Source organism: Ptychodera flava, chromosome 1, assembly GCF_041260155.1.
Source record: "Ptychodera flava strain L36383 chromosome 1, AS_Pfla_20210202, whole genome shotgun sequence".
Classification (NCBI taxonomy): Eukaryota; Metazoa; Hemichordata; class Enteropneusta; family Ptychoderidae; genus Ptychodera; species Ptychodera flava.
Window position 1 is genome coordinate 36,720,718 of NC_091928.1, and position 25,004 is coordinate 36,745,721.

At 39.1% G+C, this 25,004-nt stretch overlaps 1 protein-coding gene across 1 annotated transcript in view; it reads left to right on the forward strand.

Annotated features, from left to right (window-relative positions):
- Positions 1 to 24,710, forward strand: part of LOC139144542 (SH3 domain-containing kinase-binding protein 1-like) — a 42,505-nt gene extending 17,795 nt beyond the window's left edge. The window contains exons 6-8 of the mRNA XM_070715247.1: positions 14,872 to 15,074; positions 15,710 to 15,778; positions 24,032 to 24,710. Coding sequence (XP_070571348.1) covers positions 14,872 to 15,074; positions 15,710 to 15,778; positions 24,032 to 24,121 — 362 coding nt within the window. The 3' untranslated portion in view covers positions 24,122 to 24,710. The remainder of the gene's footprint in view (positions 1 to 14,871; positions 15,075 to 15,709; positions 15,779 to 24,031) is intronic.
- The last annotated feature ends 294 nt before the right edge of the window (positions 24,711 to 25,004 follow it).

Below are 25,004 nucleotides of genomic sequence, written 5' to 3' on the forward strand. Positions count from 1 at the left end.
ATTTATGTCGAAGTGGCATCTATGAAGTTGTACTTAGTATTTGCAGGATTTGTGTACGGCCAGTCTCCCTTGCACTGTATTCAAATATTTCGGTACAGATATCGACATCAGTCTTTTACAAAACCTGAAAAACATCTAAATAATATACTACTTGTATCCTGAGGAATAAAATTAAAGAAATATCAAATGGAACATGAAAATACTCTATAAAACCGTAACTTATTTCTAATAAAAATGTAATTGTGACTCATATTTTCCCCACAGTCAGCTACATTGCATCTGCAGCGAGATGCGATCATCAGTAAAAAGCTCGAGTGAAAGAAATATTGTGCCTTTAATTTTATGAGAATTTCGCAATGAAAAAACGTACTTGAAGCTAGGCGATGTTTAACAGCGAGGCTTAGCACATCTGTAGTATGATCGCAAGTGATTAAGTTCATGTTCAGTTCACTTTCAAATCTTTCAAAGACGCAGACATCATCGAAACCCTATGAAATGACAAGCTATTTTGCTAACTTCAGTTTTGCCCATGCGATCAGAACAGAGCAGACGTTCGAATCTCGCGTTGGCTTTGTTTCCGAATAGAGCATTTGCTGATAGCAAAACGCGCATAGTGACCAGAATGAAGTTAGTTCTGAAATGCACGCATTCGTCCATATTTTGGCAAAGTGTGTCTGGGCGTGATACGGCAACATATTACTTAAATGTGATGACGTCTTTTTATATACAATGGTCGTCAACTCGGGAAGCACGCACTTCTACTTGCTCTTCAAGTTTTGGCAATACTCATTAGTTTGAAGTCTGCCATTTCCGTCAACACCCATAATCCTGCAAGTAAGTCTCATACCCTCCCTAGTCCAACTAACCAGGACAGTAATCTCCTGGTGAACCGATGGTCAGCACTGAACATTTGTCTCAGCAAAACCCAACGGTCGCGTGACGAAACAAAATGGAGGACTGCCGCAGAGACAAGGAGCGAGCATGCATTGTCTCATTTAACCTTTATCATTATCATGCTGTCTGGAGACATTTCCCCCAACCCTGGTCCTATTGACTCTGCTAATATCAATGGTAATACTTCTGCTCTTAGCTTGTTTTATCAAAACTGTACCAGCATAAAAGGCAAACTACGCGATTTCCAATTGCATTTTGCCGGCGGCAGCTATGATTTCATCACCGTATCGGAGTCATGGCTGGACAGTAGTATATGCGATGCAGAAGTCCTTCCAGATTGCGGGTATAATATATTTCGACGGGACAGAGAGTCGGCACCTACAGCGACGGCGAAGAAAAAAACATGGAGGTGGAGTTATGATTGCAGTGAAGGATATTTACAAGGCTCGCCGCCGATACGAGTTTGAAACAGATCTAGAAATTGCGTGGGTGCAGGTATATATGAAAAGCTGTAGTATATTTATTGGTTGTGTTTATATCCCAACATGGGCCAATATGAATACATGGGAGCAGTTTGAATTATCCCTTGAATCAGTGTACACTTGCATCAACAACGACAAAGATTGCGTATTTCTATGTGGTGATTTCAATCGCCGCGACATTGAATGGTCTATTGTTCAAAATGCAGTGCGGCCATCGTCGTGGAATGAACACCTGTCGGACAGATGCATCGAAATAATTAACGAGTTTGGTTTGACACAAGTCAACGCACACAGAACTTGCAATGATCACGTCTTAGACTTGGTGTTTTCTTTCGGTGGTTCATGTACAGCATCCGTCACCGAAAGGTATGTTAAATGTAATCATGACGCTCTTCACTGTGAACTTAAAATTGTCGGTAAGCGTCACATACTTCTGTGTGAAAGATCTGTGTATAATTTTCGAAAAGCTGACTTTGTACACCTGAAGTCACTTTTGTCATGTATTCCGTGGTCAACAATGCTTGACATTGAAGATCTCGATCAGTGTGTTAGATGTTTTTATGATATTTTAAATAGTGCAATTGATGAATGTGTCCCTAAAATAAAACTTAGAGGGCGCAAATTTCCTCCTTGGTTCGATGCGGATCTAATTTCTCTATTGAAGGAGAAGGCAGATACCCATCGTAGATTTAAAAAGTTTGGTAATCCTGCAGACTATGAACTTTTTTCCCAGCTAAGGTCAGAATTTAAAAAGTTGAAAAACATCAAATATTGTGAGTATGTAGAGGAAATCGAATTATCCTCACAACATAATCCCAAACGTTTCTGGGGTTTTGTTGCTAATAAATCGAAATCTAGTTCTATTCCAAAGGTTATGAAACATACTGATCCGTGTTTGATTCACCGATTTTAATTGCTGAAGGTTTTAACGATTTCTTTGAATCTGTTTTTAGTAAACCTGATGAGTCGAATTTACCTGATGTAACTACGATAAAAGATGACGTCTTGTGCAATATTATGCACGTTACGGTGACGTAATGACATTACTACTTTCCACTGATGTAAACAAAGCTTGTGGAGTTGATAATGTATCTGGTGTAATTTTAAAAAAGTGCGCTGAGGAACTTGCTTTTCCTCTCACTTATATTTATAATAAATCCCTTTTCATCCGGAATCTTTCCGACGTTTTTTAAGCGTAGCAATGTGGTGCCAATCTTTAAAAAAGGTAATAAGCAGGATATTAGAAACTACAGACCTGTTTCACTGTTACCTTTATTCAGCAAAGTGTTCGAGAAGATCGTTTTTAAGAGTTTACATGGCCATGTTGCTAACGTTATCTCTGATGATCAACACGGTTTTATTCTTGGGAGAAGCGTCGAGACGAATCTAGCCACTTACACAGACTTTATTTCAACAGCGTTCAACAATAAATTACAACTGATTCAATTTATCTTGACTTCAGTAAAGCTTTCGATTCCATTTCTCATAAACTACTTATTCACAAACTTTCTTCTTTCGGTTATACCGGAAATTGCATTAAGTGGCTTGAGTCGTATCTGTCTGATCGCGCCCAGAGAACTGTCATTGAGGGAAGTTTTTCCCAATGGTGCCCAGTTGTATCTGGTGTACCCCAGGGTTCTATTATTGGTCCCCTGCTTTTTATTTTATACGTAAATGATTTGTCAACATGTGCTCGGTCATCAAATGTTATTTTATATGCAGATGATTCGAAGCTTTATAAAACTATCCAGTCAATTTCTGATTGCACATTGTTGCAGGATGATCTTGACAGGGTTGTTCGTTGGTGTTCAACATGGAAGCTTATTAAGTTAAATATTGACAAATGTGGCTTCATTAGTTTCACTAATAAGACTAAGATGTTTCTTTTAATTACTCAATCAACACAACTCCAATCACACGTTTTACGTCAATCAAGGACCTTGGTGTCATACTTTGTGGCTCCATGGGTTTTTCCGAGCACATTGATACTGTCGTCAAGAAAGCAATACGGATAGTTTTCAATCGATTCGAACCCACAACATACGGCATCAGTCGCCTAGCTGAGAGGCCTGAGACAGAACCAGTCGGCTAAATCTTCACTCCAATGCGCAATCTAGGTTTCTTAAAACGCAATTGTCAAGATTTTCATAATGTAAAGTCGGTGAAGGCCTTGTACATTTCTTTGGTACGGAGCTGCCTCGATTTCTGTTCTGTTATATGGAATCCATGGCAAAAGAACCTAGTTGATAAAGTTGAACGTGTTCAAAAGAAATTTATCAGATACTTATGCTTTAAACAAAACATACCATACTGTTCTTCAATGTATAGAAAATTATGCACATTTTTCAAACTACCTCCCCTTTTTAATCGTAGAAAAGTTTCTGATCTCTGTTTTTTATACAAATGTATTCATTCTGTGGTTAACAGTTCTTATTTAACACAAATCCCACTGAATGTTCAACGAACTTTCAGGTTTAACTGTCCGTTTCGGGTACCAGCAACCAGAATTAATGTTCGCAAGTACTCTTTCATTCCACGTGCTCTGTCCACTTTTAACGAAATTGCAAATATTGATATTTTTGACAGATTTAGTCTTTTTAAAAATAGTGTAAAGAATTATTTTTATACATGACCTCGTTTGTGAATCGCAATTGTCTTTTTTTATTGTATATATTGTTTTTTATTGTTTATTCTGTGTGATTGTGCTTGTATTTCTTTTTATGTCGAGCAGAGCCTGTAATTGGGATTTTATTCCTGTTGGTCTTCCGAATAAATAAATAAATAAATAAATAATAAATATAGCGTTACACAGGAACGTAGCTTAGGCATATGTTAATGAACACGGGTTACATTATACCTTAGTAAATAAACCAAAAGTTCAAATCGCTACAGATTGTGATAAATGTGATGTTAGTTAAATACAAGAAATATTTAACTATACCACCACCACGAGTTAAGTGGGCGTACCGTACTGCTCATCAGCCATCCTTACAAACTATGGGACGGAGGATTAACTGGCTTCCTAGATTTTCACTAGCCTCATTTTCTCTCTGTATCTTTTTTGATTCTTTGAGGACCGTCCTTGCCGGTCTGTTGTACTAACACCAACTTTAGAAGACTTCGGTTTCAGGTTCCATACTTTCATATCACCACTTCATCGAGGTTTACGTCTATCGTGGCCAAGGGATTCATGACGCCAAATTTAGTCTCAAAGGATAATTGTCAGCTCAGAGTTGATCCACTATTCTTGGCGTTTTTAATGGTTCCTCATTCAGAAGGGAATTTCTTATGTATTGCAACCGGGTCCCTTCAATGGGATTTATTCACAAGTTCATTTGTAATTTCAAAATCTCGCGGCTCAAATCTACTTATTCTCTGGATGTAGTGTGTAACTGGGAACTTCATCCGGGTAATTCATAGATTAACTTCGGAAAATATGGCGGAATTCTGATACCCTGCCGAAAGGTAGAGGTGAAGGCAAAATTCATCTGAGTTTAAAATACTGCCGAAATGAAAGGGAGACTTCGGACGCAGTTCGACATTGAGGTATCTCTGTTTGAACATTTAGGTGAGGTTATTATAATCAGTCACCATGATAATATAATTACTTCTTATGTATGGACATAGACCTTAAAAAACGGAAGGACAGGCAACTAGCTATTTTCTTCATGTAATCCTGGTTATAATCCGTGAAAAACTTGAACACTCATTAACATAAACAAACGTAACTGTTTATCTCTCGTATCGCAAGCTCACGGAAATTCCCGTGATTTGAGAGACTTGTCAGACGCGAGATTATGTTAATCACTACAACATTGCGATCAGCGCATGCTCAAGCTTTCGCGTCTAATTTCAAAGTGTTGTGTTGTAAACAACAAAAGCCGATTGAGTCGGAGACGCGTGAATTTAGTCCTAGTTTTACAAATGTACGTATGACTTCCTCCCAAAAATACTAGTTCAATCCACGAAATAAGACACGTAGAAACGTACATTAGCACTGTCATGCATTATTATTACAACAGAGAAACATGAGACGGTAAGAAAAATTACTCAGAGGAAACGCACAAAATGTCGTGTTGTAAACAACAATGGCCGATTGAGTCGGAGACGCGTGAATTTAGTCCTAGTTTTACAAATGTACGTATGACTTCCTCCTAAAAATACTAGTTCAATCCACGAAATACGGTAAGACACGTAGAAACGTACATTAGTACTGTCATGCATTATTAAGAGGGTAAAAAAATTACTTAGTTGAAACGCACAAAAAAGATCGTCCATCAACAGCAATCATGATGGCCGATCGAGCTGGAGATGCCTGCACGTGAATTTGGTACAAATTTGGTGAATTTAGTACAAGTTTTACAATGTTAACATGATTTGCCTAGCAAAATACTAGTCAGTTGACGAAATACCTAACGTTGAAACCACAGGGTGTTGTCTAAATGTCCGTCCCCAGGGGTGGGTAGGTGTTTCGTTGTATTGCTAATAAAGATATATTCTACCAACCTTTGGTGTTTTGGTCTCAAACTTAGCACTGCCCTTGACAATCTTGCGTTAACGTTTTATCAACATGCTGTATCTATTATCTGATGAGTTTGAGTGCCTAATTGGCCAAAGTAAGCAAGGGTAAATTACTAAGCTGTGGACGCTGTCACCAGATTATCACCGGATTAAATTTGACAAAGTCAACAACGAACGCGCCAGCAAGGTATAACTGAAGAAAGGGCTGAAACTCTCAAAAGCCGTGTCCGGAGGTGGTCCGTAAAACTAGTGGACACTTTATATTCATGTATTCAGAAACAAACAGAAGGCAAAATAAACTTGAATATTCATTTGTAAACGAACAGGCCGGAAAGGAGGACCTCCCAGGAATGCGTGGTATGTGTTGAACACACCTTGGTAACGTATCGGAGATGTGTTTATACTCTTCCTGCTGGCCCGGCAAAAACCACCTTGGTCGACGTGCCTAACACCGCGTCGAACTGAATCAGACTTCACGGGTATATTGAAAAATTCCGTCTTAGTCGAGAACAAGAACGGAAAAGACTTTATTAACTCGACGTTCGAGCTCGCCTTCAACTTGTCCAGTTTATCAACTGCGTTCTTGCAATACGTACACTTCTGTTTTAGTCTTCTTTTTCAAGTAACAAAAAAGACATGTTTTGCATACGACCGATTGTGTGCTCTGCAGTACGAGCGGTGTTGTGGGTTGGTGACTACGTGCCTGCAGATTTTATACACCGCGATATTTTGCTCTGAATTTTTCAATTGACCCAATGTGCTAAGTTAAAACACAAAGAAGGTCGAATGTTCTCTCTGCAAATGAAGTAGCATTTCGAACACGAACGATTCGGATATCTTGACCTCAACATTATTAGCTACGCAGCTCCAAAGTTATGCTCGGAAACAGGACGGGAACATTAGTCAAAGCCGGATTTTGCATGGAAAGCATGCAATGTACTGCATACTGCTTATGCTCCCTTGGGTCTGAGACTCCCGCCCTCTCGGCCATAAACGTCATTGAGCTGCCAAGAATATGATAGTGCAGTCGCGTTAATCTGTGTATATTTTGATACATTATTTTATCAATCCTTATACTCAACTACCTAACGCATCAAACAAGGGTCATGTCAGGTTCTTAGGACGTTCTCCAAAAGACATCGATTAGTGTCGCGGACTGATTTTCACCAGGTTTGAGAACTAATAAATAACTGGTCGTCAGTGTGTCTTCGCATATCAAATCGACAAGTGTATTAGTAACTTCGAGGGATCACATCCTTCACTGTAAAGTTGTTTTTATACAAAACACATTTTCGAGAAAGCTGACGTGCAAGGGAAAGACACAGCAACTGAGTCCGACGGAGGCGCAAAAAACAGTGCATTCGCATTTGTGTCCGATGTACACATCTCTGTTATTCCATTCTATCAGTCGACGAAGCCTACATCAAATTGTAGTGAACTCCGAGCAAAGTCCCACATAACATGTAAAGGCGAGCCAGTGGCCATATGATGATGGATTGCATAAACTTCGAAGTCGAACATCCTTAACTGTAAAGCTGCGGTTTTTTATACAAAAAAAATTGTGGGAAAGCGAATGTGCGAGGGAAAGACGGGGAAAGACACCGCGATCGCGCGACTGAGTCCGACAGCGGCGCAAGAAGTGTTTCCCCGACAGTCAGACATATACAGCATGCTATATCATGCATTTCTAAAGCGTGTCAAACGTTGACATAAAAAGATATGTCCAAAAGGTTTTGATTATATATAGTTATTACAGTGTTACGCAGGGTTTCACGCGGGTTCAAAAACTGACATAAAAAGATATGGTGTCCAAAAAAATTCGTTTTATTTAGCTGACTGATTTATCGTCTTTGCTGTGGCCTAAACATCCCTGTTTTCGTTCGACAAGACCGTGACATCAATATCTCCCCAACGTATAGATCAACCTGGTTGAGTATTACTATGCTTCCAATGTGTCTTCGCAGCTTTCATCTCGTCTTGAAACGAATAAGCATAGGCCTATAAAAGGCATGAAAATACTTTTGCCGACTAGTCAGTTTTTATGTAACAAGCGGCGAGTTTCTTCCCCCAAACGATGACCGGCTGTAGTCAAAAACACATAGATTGTCATGTCCGTGTTTATAAACACCGATGAGCTTGACCCTCGATCCAACCTTCCTCGATCCCAAAGCATGTTGGCTAATTTGTTTACCTCTATCGATCATGTGGGCTTAAACTAAACATTTCTAAGGTCAAAGGTTTCTAGTTCCGGCTTCCGGTCTGACGGACCACATCGGGACACTGACTCCACCACTTCGATTAGTGTTCTATTGCTCATAGAAGCAACCGACGAAGGCATAAATTGGCCTGTCCCCGTTAAACATGTCAGAAAACTGTTGACGTTCGAAAAATTAGGAAATGTTTATTGTAAAGTAGATTTCTGTGAACATGGCTTTTGAGAGTTTCAGCCCTTTCTTCAGTTATACCTTACTGACGCGTTCGTTGTTGACTTTGTCAAATTTAATCCGGTGACAGCGTCCACAGCTTAGTAATTTACCCTTGCTTACTTTGGCCAATTAGGCACTCAAACTCATCAGATAATAGATACAGCATGTTGATAAAACGTTAACGCAAGATTGTCAAGGCAGTGCTAAGTTTAAGACCAAAACACAAAGGTTGGTAGAATATATCTTTATTAGCAATACAACGAAACACCTACCCACCCCTGGGGACGGACATTTAGACAACACCCTGTGTTGAAACGTTTACTATCGTTGACATGCATTATCATTACAGCAGAGAAATATGACAGGGTAGGAAATTTTCAGTTGAAACAGGAAGTCGCTTCGTAAACAACATGGCCGATCGGGCTGAAGACGCACGAGTTTTTTAAAATACTACAGTGCCCGAAGTGCAAGAAGTACATAATGAAGTAAAAGAAAGTTTACAGCATTACACATGAATCAGAAATAAACGGAAGAATTTTCAATCGGGTACGAACCCACAACATACGGCATGAGTCGCCATCAGTATAAAATCAGCTTCATATCTTGATCTGTTCCCACAAGTGGGTACTAATGGGCTACACACTAAGCTGTTTGACAAAAGGGATGATTTCGAATTTGAAATCATAAATTATTCCCACTTATCAAGTTATCTTCGATCTGCACATGGTGTGTATTTGTCTCAACTTCTCAGATATTGTAGGGCTTGTGATTCCTATTCTGATTTTCAAATGAGACACAGCTTATTGGTAACAAAACTAGTGAGACAGGGATATACATCAAAAAGACTCGTGAGGACCTTCAAAAAGTTCTACGGTCAATATGATTGACATTGTTGCCAAATATGACACATCAGTCACTCAAATGATTAGCGACAGCATTCCCGGCTTTGACTTATTACAGTGATTCATATGCTGTATCACTTCATACAATACTTAGACAATTTTGGACCAATCCTGACGGGTGTAGCATGCTAGCAGGGTACGCTTACCCATTCCGGACACCTTGTACCACCACTAACTGTCAGTGGTTCAGGATGGTCCTACTTAAATTTGTAAACCTAAAATGTCCCATTGACCTGGTAATGTATTACCTTGAATGAAAAATGGTTATTGGACCAGTTTAATGTCATATTAACTGGTTACTTTTAGAAATACCAACACCATTCAGACACATTTGATTAAAAAATTCACCTGGGCATCATACCAAACTTGAATCGGGAGTAGTTACAAACAATACTCAAATATCGACTGGGCCACTGCTATCTGTCACCTACTTAACCCAAATCTTGTATTAATCCAGCCTCTTCTGGGTAATAATTATTGATTATTGATAAAATATAAAAGAATGACTTCAATATCAGACATTCCCACCTTGGTTTCTTTGACGCACACAGCTCATCTGATATTGCTTGTTTACATGACTGGTTTGCAACTTTCAAAATTAATTCTCAAACTTCTCTCTCTTCGCGTTTTAATTTCCTATGATGTATGGTTGGTATAGAAATTGATGACAGCATGTTATTGAGATGACGTTCTCCAATCCCAGCGGTGATCATACCTAATAGATAACCAGATATGAACTGAATGGCCTCGCGTGCACATTTTGTAAAAGTACTTCTTGGGGTATTGGCTTTTATGAAGAAGGAAAATGTGTCAATAGATGACAAAATTTGTTCCCGAATTTCTCAAAATCATCTGTGCCGCGCCGTGTAGCAGCAAAATGAGTTCGTGACCTTTGAAGTACGCGTTTCAAAAAATAAATACCCATGGGAACCTGCTCACCACGCCACGCAACTCATGTACAGCTGACTATGGTGCACTTGTCAGGCGATGGTCGATGATTCTGGTTATTGCCTATATTGTCAAGTTCAATGCCTAATTTACGGAAACACGAACTCTGTCTAGTGTATTCGAAGCTCGGCGTACAGGTTGTGCACACGGCCTCTACCACGTGGTGTCCTGTGGACAGTGTGGTACAAGCCGTCGGCCTACCACCGTAGCGCCGGGAAACACAGACCTATTGTACGCAGGAGCTAGCCTACTGCTGCTGATTTAACATCAATGCCAACATGGAAATCTCATGAACAATTTGTCATTGTTGGTTCTGTAGCTAATACAATCTTGAAAAGCAACTTAAAAGACACTGACTGTCAATACGTCGCCATAATATTATGCTGATCTCAGCGGAACCATGGCGGAATATAAATTCGCTGACACACACACAAGATTGAAAAGTGTCACTCTACATCTCATTCTCAGAGAAAAATGCATTGATCAAATATTATGACGTTTACCTTCGATAATCTAGCTTTTGGTTCGCTATGTCCAGAGTAACCCACACGATTCTTAAAGTCAAACGTCGACACGACGACATCAACAGTCAAAACTCAAGATTAGCGATCAGCGCGGCCGAGTGACTGAATTCAGAAATCACTTTGTGTAAAATGTTTTAGTATAGCGCCCTCAAACATACTTATTTAGCCTCCCATAGACTTAACAGGCCACAAATTTTCTTTTACTCATAACTTGATAAATTCGCAAAGCACAACCACCAAAACTAATCAGTTCTTGCAAATTTGAAGAACAAATTGTGTGCGAAATGTGATCGGAATCTGCCAAGCCGTTTTTGAGATATCGTGCTAACAGACAGACAGACAGACAGACACACACACACACACAGAAACGCCTAAACCATACCTCGCTGCGCGCATGCGCAGGCGAGGTAAAAATGAGTGACAAAAGGACACAAATAAGAAGTTATTTTACTAATAAAATTTCATTAAGGGCCACTTCGGTATATGTATCTCAATGTTCAATTCGAAAATCTATCTTAAAATTTTAAAATAAACAGTAAGTATAATATGTTAGTTTATTGTGCATACACAAAATGTATTTTAGCAGCAATAACTACGAAACGGGAGATCTAAAAAAAAGGGGGAAGTGGAAGTGATTTAGTCAGGTTTAGGTTTTAGATATCAACATGTTATTTATTAGTAGCTGCATTTTCTTAGCCCACAGCGACCGTTTTGACCGTGGCGTTCCTATCGAATACGCGTATACGGAAGTAATGAGCGCCATGGTCAAAACAACCCCAACGGGATAATAATTATTGCAGCTACATTATATATGTATCTCGGCCTGTTCACTAAAAATAACAATTTTTCAGAAACTGTAACTGGTGACAGGTATATAAATAGGACACTGGTGAAATTATCAACCGACAGAGAAAAAGGGAAATATGACGACTATGTTTACTTTTTGGCACAGTGATCTCGCTCCTGGTGCTGGGCTATTATCACACTGAAGACAAATGAAACATGTAAAAGCGTATGTTACAACGTTTCACGTAAACTCAATAATATAGGCACGTAAGCTTACCTGTGGCAATTTTTGCGTTAGCGAAAAAAGCCTTCATACCACGGCTCTGCTCAACTTTCCGATGGGTTTTACTCGTATATGCATTATTTATAGAACCGCATTGGTCAGAGGGTATATGGAGTACGCTGCCACCGCCATACTTGGTTTCAAATTGACACTGTGTCAGACGCAGGTGTTCATGGCAAACATTGCAAGCATCTAATCCTCTTGCAAGCACTCCCAAATTCACCAGTCTAACGCCTTCATACCACGGTATTTGCTCATTAGTTTGAGGAATCAAGGGTTCGCGTTCAGTATAGTCGCGTGACGAAGACCAAAAGGGTTCACGAGCATCTGATGTCGATGTTCCCAAATTTCTCGCTGATGAATGTGAATCAACTGAGTTCTTTTCCAACCGCTCAATGGTGTATCACCCCAATATGTAATAATTAACCCAATATGTAATACTAACCCAATATGTAATAACACTTAACCTAATATGTAATACTAATCCAATATGTAATAACACTTAATCCTATATGTAATAAGAAATGAATTTGGGATATAATACTGACCAAAATAAGACTAAAATATGCATAGCAACCATGATCACGCCCCTTCACAACCGGCAGCATTTCTAAAATTTGATAATTTTTCAAAGTTTTTTTTAGTTTTTCTTTACCCAATATGTAATACTAACCCAATATGTAAGAACATTTCACCCAATAAGTAATAATATTCGATCCAATTTGTACTACAAAACGATAGGTAATACAATTCTAACCAATATATTATCCTAGCCCAATACGTAATAGAATTTAGCCCAATGCGTACATTTGCATACAAAATCACTTCAACGTCCAATCCTCGGGACATTTCTTTATTATCTTCAAATTAAATTCTCTACCTTCAAGTGCTTGTGACATAGCAATGGACTATGTTTTCAAAGTACATAACATTAATTAATGAGGTACTATGGAATCGACAGAGACCGTGAAGTTGATATACCGAAGATACACTGTGTTAAGCTTAAGTCTGGCTGTTTCGCGCCTGAGACGACTACAATAATTTTGGCATGCGAAAGCCAACAAATGTGTCTGCAAACAATGAGTACAATACGACAAATTGAACCGTTCTGCAGAACATAGAATAACCAATGAACATGGAGTACTAGTGAAAATAATATAAATGCCAGCTTTTATATTTCCATTTTATTTGTTGAGTTTAATTCAAACCTTTATTGTGAACCAAGTAAACTCGGTTTCATTCCATCGATAAAAATCCAGTGGCAAGTCACCCGCCAGAGTCTGTGGTGTTTTACGTAAACACTTTGTCAACTGTATCATGCATGGTGATCACTTCAAGTCTAATGCAATGTAGTTTTTCTTCATGAAATGTAATAAGGAAATCGTAATATAATAAATGTAATAAAATTTCCATGCATTCTCTATGGGAACTTTATTACATATTGGGTTAACCCAATATGTAATAAACCTTCCATGCATTCTCTATGGGGACTTTATTACATATTGGGTTAACCCAATATGTAATAAACCTTCCATGCATTCTCTATAGGGACTTTATTACATATTGGGTTAACCCAATATGTAATAAACCTTCCATGCATTCTCTATGTGGACTTTATTACATATTGGGTTAACCTAATATGTAATAAAATTTCCACGAATTCTGTATGTGGACTTTATGACATATTGGGTTAACCCAATATGTAATAAACCTTCCACGCATTTTCAATGGTGACTTTATTACATATTGGGTTAACCCAATATGTAATAAAACTTCCATGCATTCTCTATGGGGACTTTATTACATATTGGGTTTCCTTGCATTCTCAATGGGGACTTTATTACATATTGGGTTAACCCAATATGTAATAAAACTTCCATGCATTCTCTATGGGGACTTTATTACATATTGGGTTAACCCAATATGTAATAAAATTTCAATGCATTCTCCTTTGGGGACTTTATTACATGGAAGGTTTGTTACATATTTAGTGAACCCAAAATAGATCGTTAATTACATATTGATTTAACCCCAAAAAATAGTGTGTGGAGACACATATTTTGAGAGAATACCAAAAATAGATAAATGAATATTTCTTTTTATCCCATAAAGTAAGCCTTATGAACAAAAGGCCAGTATTATCATTCAATCGAAGTTGGTCAGTTCAGCCTTTCAGAGCTATCATGTATAGTTACTTTTCTTTATTAATCTGTTGAAACATTTATGTCTGGATAATATTCCCGTTTATTTGCCCATAATGTTGTGATATTACACATCATATTAATATATCAGTAGTCGCTTTCGTATTAACCGTAAATTGTGTTTGGTTTTATGAATATTGACAGCCATAAGCGTTCTGCATGTAAATAAACAAGTAAAAAATTGAACCATTGCTGTCATTTTCTGATTGTTGTAAGGTCAGGAACTAGCAATATTGGTGAAATTTTTCTTTCCGTATTGCTAAATGATTATAAGAAATGTGTGTGTTTTCAGGTATTTTCCGCTGTATGAAAATTAAGGAACAGTTAAAATTAAAATTTAAATGCTCGACGTTGGCTTGATTAGGGTACCTGGGCGTTCTTAGCTTTTTTGCAAGTTTACTAGTCTCAATAATTGTCTCCACTTTTATCTAAACTTTTGAAGTGTTTTGGCTACACAGGGACTTGTTGATGGTTGTTAGGCATTTTTTTGTATTATTTTGCTTAGTATTATATCCCAAGTTTAGTTTTATTACATATTGGGTTAAGTGTTATTACATATTGGGTTAGTATTACATATTGGGTTAAGTGTTATTACATATTGGGTTAGTATTACATATTGGGTTAAGTGTTATTACATATTGGGTTAGTATTACATATTGGGTTAATTATTACATATTGGGGTGATACAAATGGTCGCCTTGGAAACATTTTTGCGTCGCTTCAGCTCTGTTTCGAACAATATTTTCAACCCTAACAAGACCTGTTCATGTTGGCTGTAGCTAGCTGCACTTCGGTGAAACTTTTATTGTCATTTTATAATCATAAATATTATACAATGCCTAAAGTCATGTACTATGCAATCTAGAAATGCATTTATCAACGTCTTTGCTTTTTGTGAACGCAGTGAAACGTGCAAAGGTGTTATTCCCATACACACCACAGAACCCGGATGAGCTTGGTTTAAATAAAGGTGACATCGTCACAGTGCTGTCACAGGACAGAGGGAAACATGGCATGTGGAAAGGTAAACTTAACGGCAAGGTTGGCGTCTTCCCATATAACATTGTCAAACTCATCGAAGACGAACCAGAAACACACCCAGTATATGTAAGTATTTATTTCTTTGTGTTATTTATCAACTCACCAGTCCAATGGACGGGAAGCCCATGTAGAGGATCAGGTATCCACAATCCGGTATCCTATCTGAGTAATTAGGAAGAGAGTGACTTGCTCAAGGGCACTACATTAATGCTAGAGTCTCCAGCTCGCAAATCTCTGAAGTGTGATTGCTACTTTTGTCATAACCATGTCTCGAGCTCACCTTAATTGATGATGGTGCAGTACAGTAGTCGTTCGGCCATGATACTTGCTCATTCGATTAGACTACCAAATATCTAAAGCAAATATAAGCTTATATTTTATGAATTCATTCCAGTTCTCTATTGGAATTTTCTCATCTTTTGTACATGATTTATGTCATTCCATATTGATCTATTTTGTGATGACTAAATGATTTTGACTTTAGTGTTGTCCCACGTCAAAATGAAAAATTCCTCTGCTGCAAAGGTTTTGCAGGAAACATATTTATGCTTGATACAGATGTACAGTCTGAAGTCTGAAGTCTGACCTATGACCCTTTACCTTAATGTCTTTGGACGTCAAAATTGGCGTGAAATTTCCACACATATTGTGTAAATTCTACCAGTCAGTTCATTTTACTGTATGAGTTTCTTTTTATTCAGTTTCAGAATCCAGACAAGCCAAACAGCCACCACCTCCACCACCACCACAAAAACCTAAACCAGCCCCAGGTGAGCCCCGCTGTTAATATGCGAATATATCAATTTGTCATTGCCTTGCAGTCTTGTTTTTAGCTCACGTGTGCACGTAAGCCTATCTTGCAGTGATTTCTGTCTGTCTATCTGTCTGTCTGTTGGTCAGATATCTCACAAATGGCCTATCAGATGAGAATCAAATCTTGTACATAGATTCAATTAGCAAATGGCGAGAAATGATTACTTTTTGCTTCGTGTGGCTTGCATACGTTTTGCTCATTTAGTAAAAATGGATATACATTGTGAACGCCTGCACAGAATTTGACGAGATTTACTACTAATGTTGATTATATCAACTGTATTAATCGTGAAAGGTATTAAGGGTTGACATTAAAAATAATTCCTAATTTGTATATTTAATAAACTTCCCTAATTAGGGATATTTATCTGAATTGACTTTACCAAAGTTGATGAAACTTGCTAAGTACATTGAAGGAACTATGATATAACATAGTTGAGAGATTAAGTATTTTTACTTCAGGCAATAGGGTTATATATTTTTATTGCCTCGACCAAATTTGACCAAACGTGCTACGTACATATTTACACATGTTGTGTTTGGAGGGCTGGCACGGTAAAGTTTTGATAAACCGATTTTTACAGTGACACTTTGACTTCTGTTATGAGAATAAAACAAATCTTGTAAGGCATCTGATCAGCTGAAACATTATACTTGAAGTTCAAGGTGAGCAAGTAAGCATCATCACCCGATGTCGTAAAGGTTTTAGGATAAGCGTGTTCGAGGACAGTTAATTGAGTCGGCATTACATCGTAAGATTCCGACAAAAGGCTGGAGTTCGATAATGAAGATGAACCAAGTCTGTCATTGATTCGAGTCGAAGGTTAACAAAAGCTTCGTTCAAAAATTGCTCCAAAAATAAATATAACTCGTAATGAATTGTCGAGATTACCTGTCAAGCAGCCGAATGACCCACTGAGATAACTATTACACATATCATGGTACATAGAAATCTCGACCCTTACGTGATGTGGTGAACTTTTTTGCTTTTCTGATTTTAGCCATCGGTCATATCGTTGCATCGTTCACCTATTTCCTACCATTTTCCTGACTGAGTTCTTCCGTCCATGTTCAGATGATACAGTTTAGTCAACGTTCATTGGTAATTCATGATTTCACCATGCAAATTGCCAATGTCGGGTTATTTTAATTTATTATGTTCATTACTTTTTTGATGATTACTTTTACTATGTATGGTGCCTATTCCGTATTGTACATATATGGCGGTCAGTAGCCGATTCATTCTCATGACCTCAAACCTCTAGTAAATCCACTAAGCAAGCCCCTGTTTGATGAACTTAATATTATTCTTTTTTTCAAGTTTTGCCATGTCATAACTGTTTGATTATGGCAGCAATGACACGACGAGGAACTAACGTGAACACGGAACTTTACTTGCAAGCTGGCCAAGCCATGCTTGTCAACACCAGAACGAGGCTTACAACCAAAACCTTTGCCATAGAGGGCAATATCACTACATCTCCTTCTAAGATGAAGTTGCCCCTGCTGTTGATTACAGATTTACAACTTTTTGAAAAGCAACAAAGTTGATGTCTCATTTAAGACAGTATGTGTAACTTTGAACTTGAACAAACACAACTGTTAAACGTTTAGTTTAATGCATCGCCGTGAAGTCTCTAGAAGTGTAGAACAATATTCCACTGATTTTTCATGAGCATAAACATGTCTGAAAGTGGTTTTCTTGCATGCACAACATGAACATCACAAGTCTAATTTGCTCGGCGGTTTTACAACTCTTCCTGAACGAGTCATGTAGGGTTCATTAGTTTCCTGCATAAGCGGTTGTGCAGGTGCAACATTTTCACTGGCAGTAGCTTCCCTTCCAATCTCCTGTGGTTTGTGTGGAATGTCCTGTTTGAGCGCTCTCAGAGGAATGTTTTGTGGAATGTCCGTATTTCCTCTGGTATCTGCATGCGGAGATAGTTTTATGTCTTTACTTTGCTGTGATCGATATGTCAGGTGACGACAGTTACGTCTAAGTGTCCCTTTTGGTGTTTGCACAATGTACGAACGCGGGGTGCCCGCTGCACGAACAACAGTAGCGGGTATATTATCTCCCTTTACATACACTTTGTCTCCTGGTGATAAGCTCTTACGCTCCTGGACGCGATGACGAATGTCGAAGTTGCGTTTCTGACGGTTTCTCATCGACGACTCCTTTGCTCGTAATGCATCATTATTGGGGAGGTATGGTTCCAATTTCTCAGGTAGGATTGGTACAGTGCTACGTATTCTCCTGTTGAACAATAGCTCTGCTGGTGAGTATCCGTTTTCCAGTGGTGTCGAGCGATATGCCAATAAAGCCTTAGACGGATCATCCACTGTTTTCAGCAACTTCTTGACTGTTTGCACAGCTCTTTCGATTGCTCCATTTGACTGAGGGTAGTGTGGACTACTGGTTACGTGTGCAAAGTCATAGTCTATTGCGAATTGCTGGAACTCTTCTGAGGCATACTGTGGGCCATTGTCTGACATTACAGTTTCTGGTACACCGTGGCGTGCGAAGATAGATTTCATACATCTGATGACTGTGAATGAAGACATAGAGTTGAGTTTTGACAGCTCCACATAGCGAGAATAATAGTCCACAAGTGCGAGGTACGTTGAGCCATTGAATTTGAGAAGATCGGTGGCAACTCTTTGCCATAGACATTGTGGGAATTTTGTTGGGATTAATGCTTCAGCTTGATCTATCTGAATGTTCACACATGTGTCACAGCTTTTCACCAAGTTGATGATTTCGCCACTGATTCCAGGCCAACATATTGCAGTTTTTGCACCTGCACAACATTCTGATATGCCATGGTGACCTTCGTGAATTCTTTGTAGTAATTCACCTTGCATCTCCTTTGGAATTACTAGTCTGCTTCCTTTCACAAGCAGTCCGCCTTGAGTGGTTAATTCTCCTCTGACATGCCAATACGGTTTCGCGATCCGGGCTAGTTTCGACCATTCTGGCCATCCAGCTTTGATGTAGAGTGTGATCAGCTGACAAGCTGGGTCGTTTGATTGACATTTGCGGATTTGTTCAATGCGCGATGATGATGCTGGTATTCCTTGGTATACAGCATTTACATAAGCTGCAGTCTCCTCTTGGAGTGCAAGATCCTCTGTTGATGGTGATGATTTGATCGGCGCACGAGAGAGAGTATCGGCTGTTGTCATATTTCCACCTGGTACATGTGATATTGTGTATGAATATCTCATCAGTCTGAGGCGGAAACGCTGGACTCTGGGAGGTAAGTCTTCCAAGTTCTTCGTCCCAAGCAAGGGTACGAGTGGTTTGTGATCAGTTTCAATATGAAAGGGTAGTCCTAGTAGGTAGTTGTTGAAGCGTTGACATGCCCATGTAATAGCCAGTGCTTCTTTCTCTATTTGTGCGTACCTTTGTTCTGTGCTGGACATAGCTCGTGACGCATAAGCTACAGGTCTCCAATGTCCGTCAGTCTGTTTTTGTGCCAGAACTGCACCTAGGCCATATGCTGACGCATCTGCAGAGAGTAACGTCTCAGACTGTAGGTTGTACATGGTGAGTACCGGTGTCGAACTAAGCAATGATTTCACTTTGAAAAATGCTTCGTCTTGCGCATCAGACCAGTGCCATGCATTTTTCTTTGATAAGAGGTCTCTGAGGGGCTTGGTAGTCTCTGCCAAGTCAAGTGTGAATTTGCTCAGTTGGTTTGGCCATCCCCAGGAATCTTCTCAGTTCAGTGATGTTGTTAGGTTTATCCATTTCGATGATTGCCTTACTTTGAGGGGTCAGCACTGATGCCATTTTCACCGATGATATGGCCAACAAATCTCACTGAACGAACTGAAAACACACATTTGTCTGGATTTAAAGTTAGACCAGATTTCTCTTATCTGCGCAGAACATCCATCAGACGTTTGTCGTGTTGCATCTGATTTTCTCCGAAGATAAGGATATCATGCATTTCGCATACTACTCCTTCTAAGCCTTCCAGGATTCGTTGCATGCGTTTCTGGAAATGTTCCGGCGCTGATGAGATACAAAAGGTAACCTGCGGAATGCAAATTGTCCAAAGGGAGTCATGAAAGTTGTGAGTAACTGAGATTTCTCGTCTAGATCAATTTGCCAGAACCCACTGTTTGCGTCAAGTTTCGAGAATACCTTGGCTCCCTGTAACTGTGCCAAAGTTTGGTCGACTGAAGGTATGGGATGAAGTTCCCGGTGTACTGCTTCGTTGAGTCTTTGTAGGTCAACACATATGCGAACACGTTCTGAGTTTGCTTTCGGAACGACAACCATGCCTGCACACCAGTCGGTTGGCTGATCAATTGGCTTGATTACCCCGAGGTTTTGCATTCGTGTCAGTTCATCCTTGACCTTTGACATGAGCGGTTGCGGAACTTGTCTGGGTGTAGTAATTGCGTACGGCCTCACATCATCCTTGAGGTTGATTTCATATTTACCCTCAAGTTTGCCCAGTCCAGTGAATAGCTGTGGAAATAGCTTTTTGTATCTCATGAGTTTATCTTGTTGCTCAGAGATACTGCTGAGATTAACTCTGGACAAAATGTGTAGTGCTTCGATAGCTGGTCTACCAAGTAATGCTTGACTAAGGTGTTTCACAACATAAATGGTTTGACGTGATTGGGCAGTGTGTTTACGGCCACTTCGGTTTGAGTTCAAATGCAGTACGCCTTGAATTTTGCCAATAGTCTCCAGCTTGGTTTGTCCTGGTCCATAAAGTACTCTATCTGTGGGCTGGAGTTTTGATTGGTCAAACATTTCTGTGAATGTTTTCTCCGGTATTGCTGTCACATCTGCACCCGTGTCAATCTTGAAGTGTACATTGGCACTGCAGAGTCTTAGATCTACCATCCACGGTTTGCCTTCAGTGGATTTGACTTCACCCAAAAATTCTGAGTCAAACTCAGCTTCTTGTAGAACGTTCATTTGTTTGGGTCGGCTTTGACTGCCTCTAGACCTGCAAACTTTTGCAAAGTGACCAACCTTTGAGCATGCGTTGCACGTGGCGCTCTTCGCTGGACAGTTCGCTCTGTTGTGGTTTGGTTGGTTTCCACACCATGAACATCTACTAGAGTCGAAACTGTATTTGTTGTTCTGCTGACTGCTCGATCTTCCCACGGTGCCCTTATTACTGGTGCTTTTGGATTTTTGATGAAATTTGTTTCCTTTCATTTGTTGACCCCGTCACTGGTTTCGTCGTTTGCCCGACTTGACTGCATCCATATTGTCGTTGCTGACGCTGGTTGGGTTTCGAATGGCATGCTGTTGGCTTTTCACAGCCTCACTTTGACGTGCTTGGTCGACTGCCTTCACTAAATCAAATCAGCATCCATTTGCAATTTCTCTGAAAGTTTCTCGTCACGCAGTCCTACAACTATTCTATCACGGATCATTTCTTCTCGTAAGGCGCCGTATTTGCAATGCTCAGCCAGTCCGTACAGTGCAGTGATGAAACTATCCAGTGATTCGCCTGCTTCTTTTTACGGTTGTTGAATTTTGCCCGTTCAAATATGACATTTCGGCGGACGATAAAGTATAGTCCTCGAACTTACTTTCAACAGTTTGGAGGTTTTTGAGTTCCTCATCTGTCAGTCCAAAAGACGGCAGAATTTCATCCGCTTTGCTTCCCATCGTATACAGGAGGGTATTTACTTTGAGTGACCCATCCTTTGTTGACAGACCTGACGCAATGCTGAAGCGGTCGAATCGTTGAATCCATTTCGGCCATTCACTTGGCTTCGAAAAGTCGAATTTGTCTGGTGCCTGGACTTGGAACGCTGCCATGATTCTTTCAAAATCCCACTTCTGACACCATGTTTGATTATTGGCAGCAATGACACGACGAGGAACTAACGTGAACACATGAACTTTATTTGCAAGCTGGCCATGCCATGCTTGTCAACACCAGAACGAGGCTTACAGCCAAAACCTTTGCCATAGAGGGCGATAGCACTACAATAACTGAAACGTACCTGAAACGAACTGTACGTAACTATAATTTAGTCCGAGAGTGATTTATGACCAAACTGATTATGCAGATAATGCGAATGATCGCCACCGTTACCAACAAACTCATTATGCAGAGCCGTGTCCCTAATACGCCCACCCAAACTTAGCACTTATCCTAATCCCGGTCCATTTCGAGCCGGGCGTTGGAAATTTACAGACATTCCATAGTGATAACTTGCTCCAGGCCGTGACATGTCACCAGTTACCAACTTTACCATCTTACGATACGAAAGATGCAGTATGATCAGCGTTGTTCGCGTTGTTTTTTGATATGACATTAAATATAGCAGGAAAAAACTAACGTGAGTGAAGAAAGAGATCATACCCGATACGGGAAATTTACGCCAATGTTGCATTGAGAAGTGACCTAAAACCGCTAGTTAAATATCGACAAAATAAAACAACGATATAAGAGAAGAGAGAGAGAGAGAGAGAGAGAGAGAGAGAGAATTCAGATCTATCCGTTCAAGTGACAAAGTTTCTTTTAAAACTCAACGAACAAGACTCAAATTATGATGATCGCTCTTATTTATATGTCGCTGTGGTAGCGCTAGCAGCCATGGATCTCGTATGTTGCGACGGAAAGACTCTTTTTGCGATGAACGACTTGGAGTTTTCCGTAGGGATAGCCTATGTGTCCGTCCCAAGTGGTGGGTAGGTGTTTTGTTGCATTGCTAATATAGTTTATTCTTCCAAACTTTCGTGTTTCCGTCTTGCACTGCCCTTGCCAATCTTGCGTAAACGTTTTATCAGCATGCTGCATCTATTATTTGACCAGTTTGATTGCTTCGCCAAGCAAGCAAGGTAGTAATTTAGTCTATTATTTGATGAGTTTGAGTGCCTAATTTGCCAAAGTAAGCAAGGGTAAATTACTAATCTGTGGACGCTGTCACTAGATAATCATTGGATTAACTTTGACAAAGTCAACAACGAGCGCACCAGCAAGGTATAACTGAAGATATACCTTGCTGGTGCGCTCGTTGTTGAAATAAAATCCGCTCAACCATAACCACATCCTATAAAAGGTTTTTATCTCACTTAAACCCTTCTCACAACTGGATTGCAATGAAACCGCTGCACACACATATACCCTTGCATACAAAACATTGAGGTATCTCATGCAAATCTCTAAAGAAGCTTTAAACTACCAATAGCATATTTCTGACAAAAAACGCATAGGATTGAGATATAAGGAAGATTTACTATCAGATTCAAACCCAAAGCATGCAATAGCTTTCCACCTAGAATAGACGAAAATGATGTATTTTTACAATTCAATCATATTGTTACCATTTTGATTCACCTGAACCCCACGTTTTAATTAATATATTAGGTCTGGATATAATTTAAAATCAAAAGAGTACGAACATCTTCGGCCACATAAATAACCTCATTCTTCCAATCAGTTCAGTTTTTAAGTGTCAGGTATTGAAGAGGAGATAATGAGAGGCAGGCATCGATTGAGTTTCTTGACTTTAAAAATTTTCTTACTTGCAAGTTGCAAGGGTAGTTTGGGGATGTTTCGACGCTGATGACTTTTTCTCGACATTTCCCATAAAATATCATGTTACGACTGATATTTTGCATTGAGCATCTCCAGGATGAAACTTTGCGACATAAAAATGTGAACCATTACCTGAAAGCTTATATTTTATGCTAAATTTCACAAGAATTATAGGATATGGATATGAGCACATGATAAAGTAATTTATATCGCATTTGTAAGTAATGTATTGATCACATATAACTTTCCGCTCTTCTTCAGGTATATCTAAAGGGGGCGTGTTGAAATGAATAGATCTCAATATGCTTGTTAATGGCAAAATGATAAAATGCAAATAGACATTACTTGAATTTTTTTTTCAAATTAATAACCCATATGTTTAAAATTTTGTAACAAAGGGTTTCTCATATATTATGATATGTAAAGATTGGTGAAGAGAACATTGTCCATTTTATTTATTCGTTTTTAGCCGATGTTTGACAGAAGAATGCATTTACAACCACGAATTGTTTTACCCGCAGGATGCTTAGCTTAATATGTTATATGAAGTGGTGTTGATTGAGAAAGGTTTTGGAATCTGCACCTGGTAATTTTTCAAATTGTCACATCAACAAGTAGCCCTGTATATTTTCACGATATAATTCATATAAGGCTCTGTTTGTATTTGCTTCTATCTTTAAGAAACCATCAGTGAAGGACGTCAAGCGGTCGATCAAGATAGTCTGCCCGTTATATATTTTGAAGAACTTATTACCGAAGGAACACGCTTAAAACGAGGAGATCACATTGTACTTAAGAAAAAGTGGCGAAAGGATCAACATATGATTGTTTTGGAAGATGGCATAGGAAATAATAAAATATTTATAATCCATTACAATGCTGGCCGAATAACTGGTAGAGTTGAAGAAAAGGAGATTCAACTGTATCCTAAGGAAAAGAAAGCTTTTCGGATTAATGATCGTATTGATAGAGAGATTACTAATGTTGATGAGGTTATAGATAAAGCCAGAAAACAGACAGGTCGTAAGAAGTTCCGCGACGATAACAACAGCAGTGAAGGATTTATTCACTGGTGCACTTCTATCACTGTCTATCTGGAGCCAGTCAGGAGTTTACGTGATATTAAGGAGGGTGACCATTTAATCACAGAACGATTTAACAAATTGCATAAGCATCATTCTCTGGTTATTGCTAATGGTAAGGAAGGTAAAAAGCTCAGTGTGATTCATTTCAAAAATGATCGAGTACAGAAGGAATATTTATCTCTCGATCTTAGCAACAACAGGGTCTTTAGACAGTGTAACCCTTTCCTTAATGCCAATGAAATCCAAGGAACATCAATAGCTGTGAGCAACTACGATGGAGGAGACTATTATCAAAATAATAATCTATATCTTAGCAATATCCGTTACATAATACGTAAAGCTACTTCTCAGGTAAATCAAGCAAAATATTCAACTGAATATAATAATTGTGAGCATTTCTTGAATTGGTGCACATTACGCACAGGTCATAGAGTAAAAGTTGAGAAAGTGGGCGATATTAAGAAAGGAGACCACCTTATGATCAGTGGCGGGCACTCTTGGAAACACTATTTGACTACTGAAGATGGACGTGAAAACACGCCTATCAATGTTGTCCATTTCAACAGTGC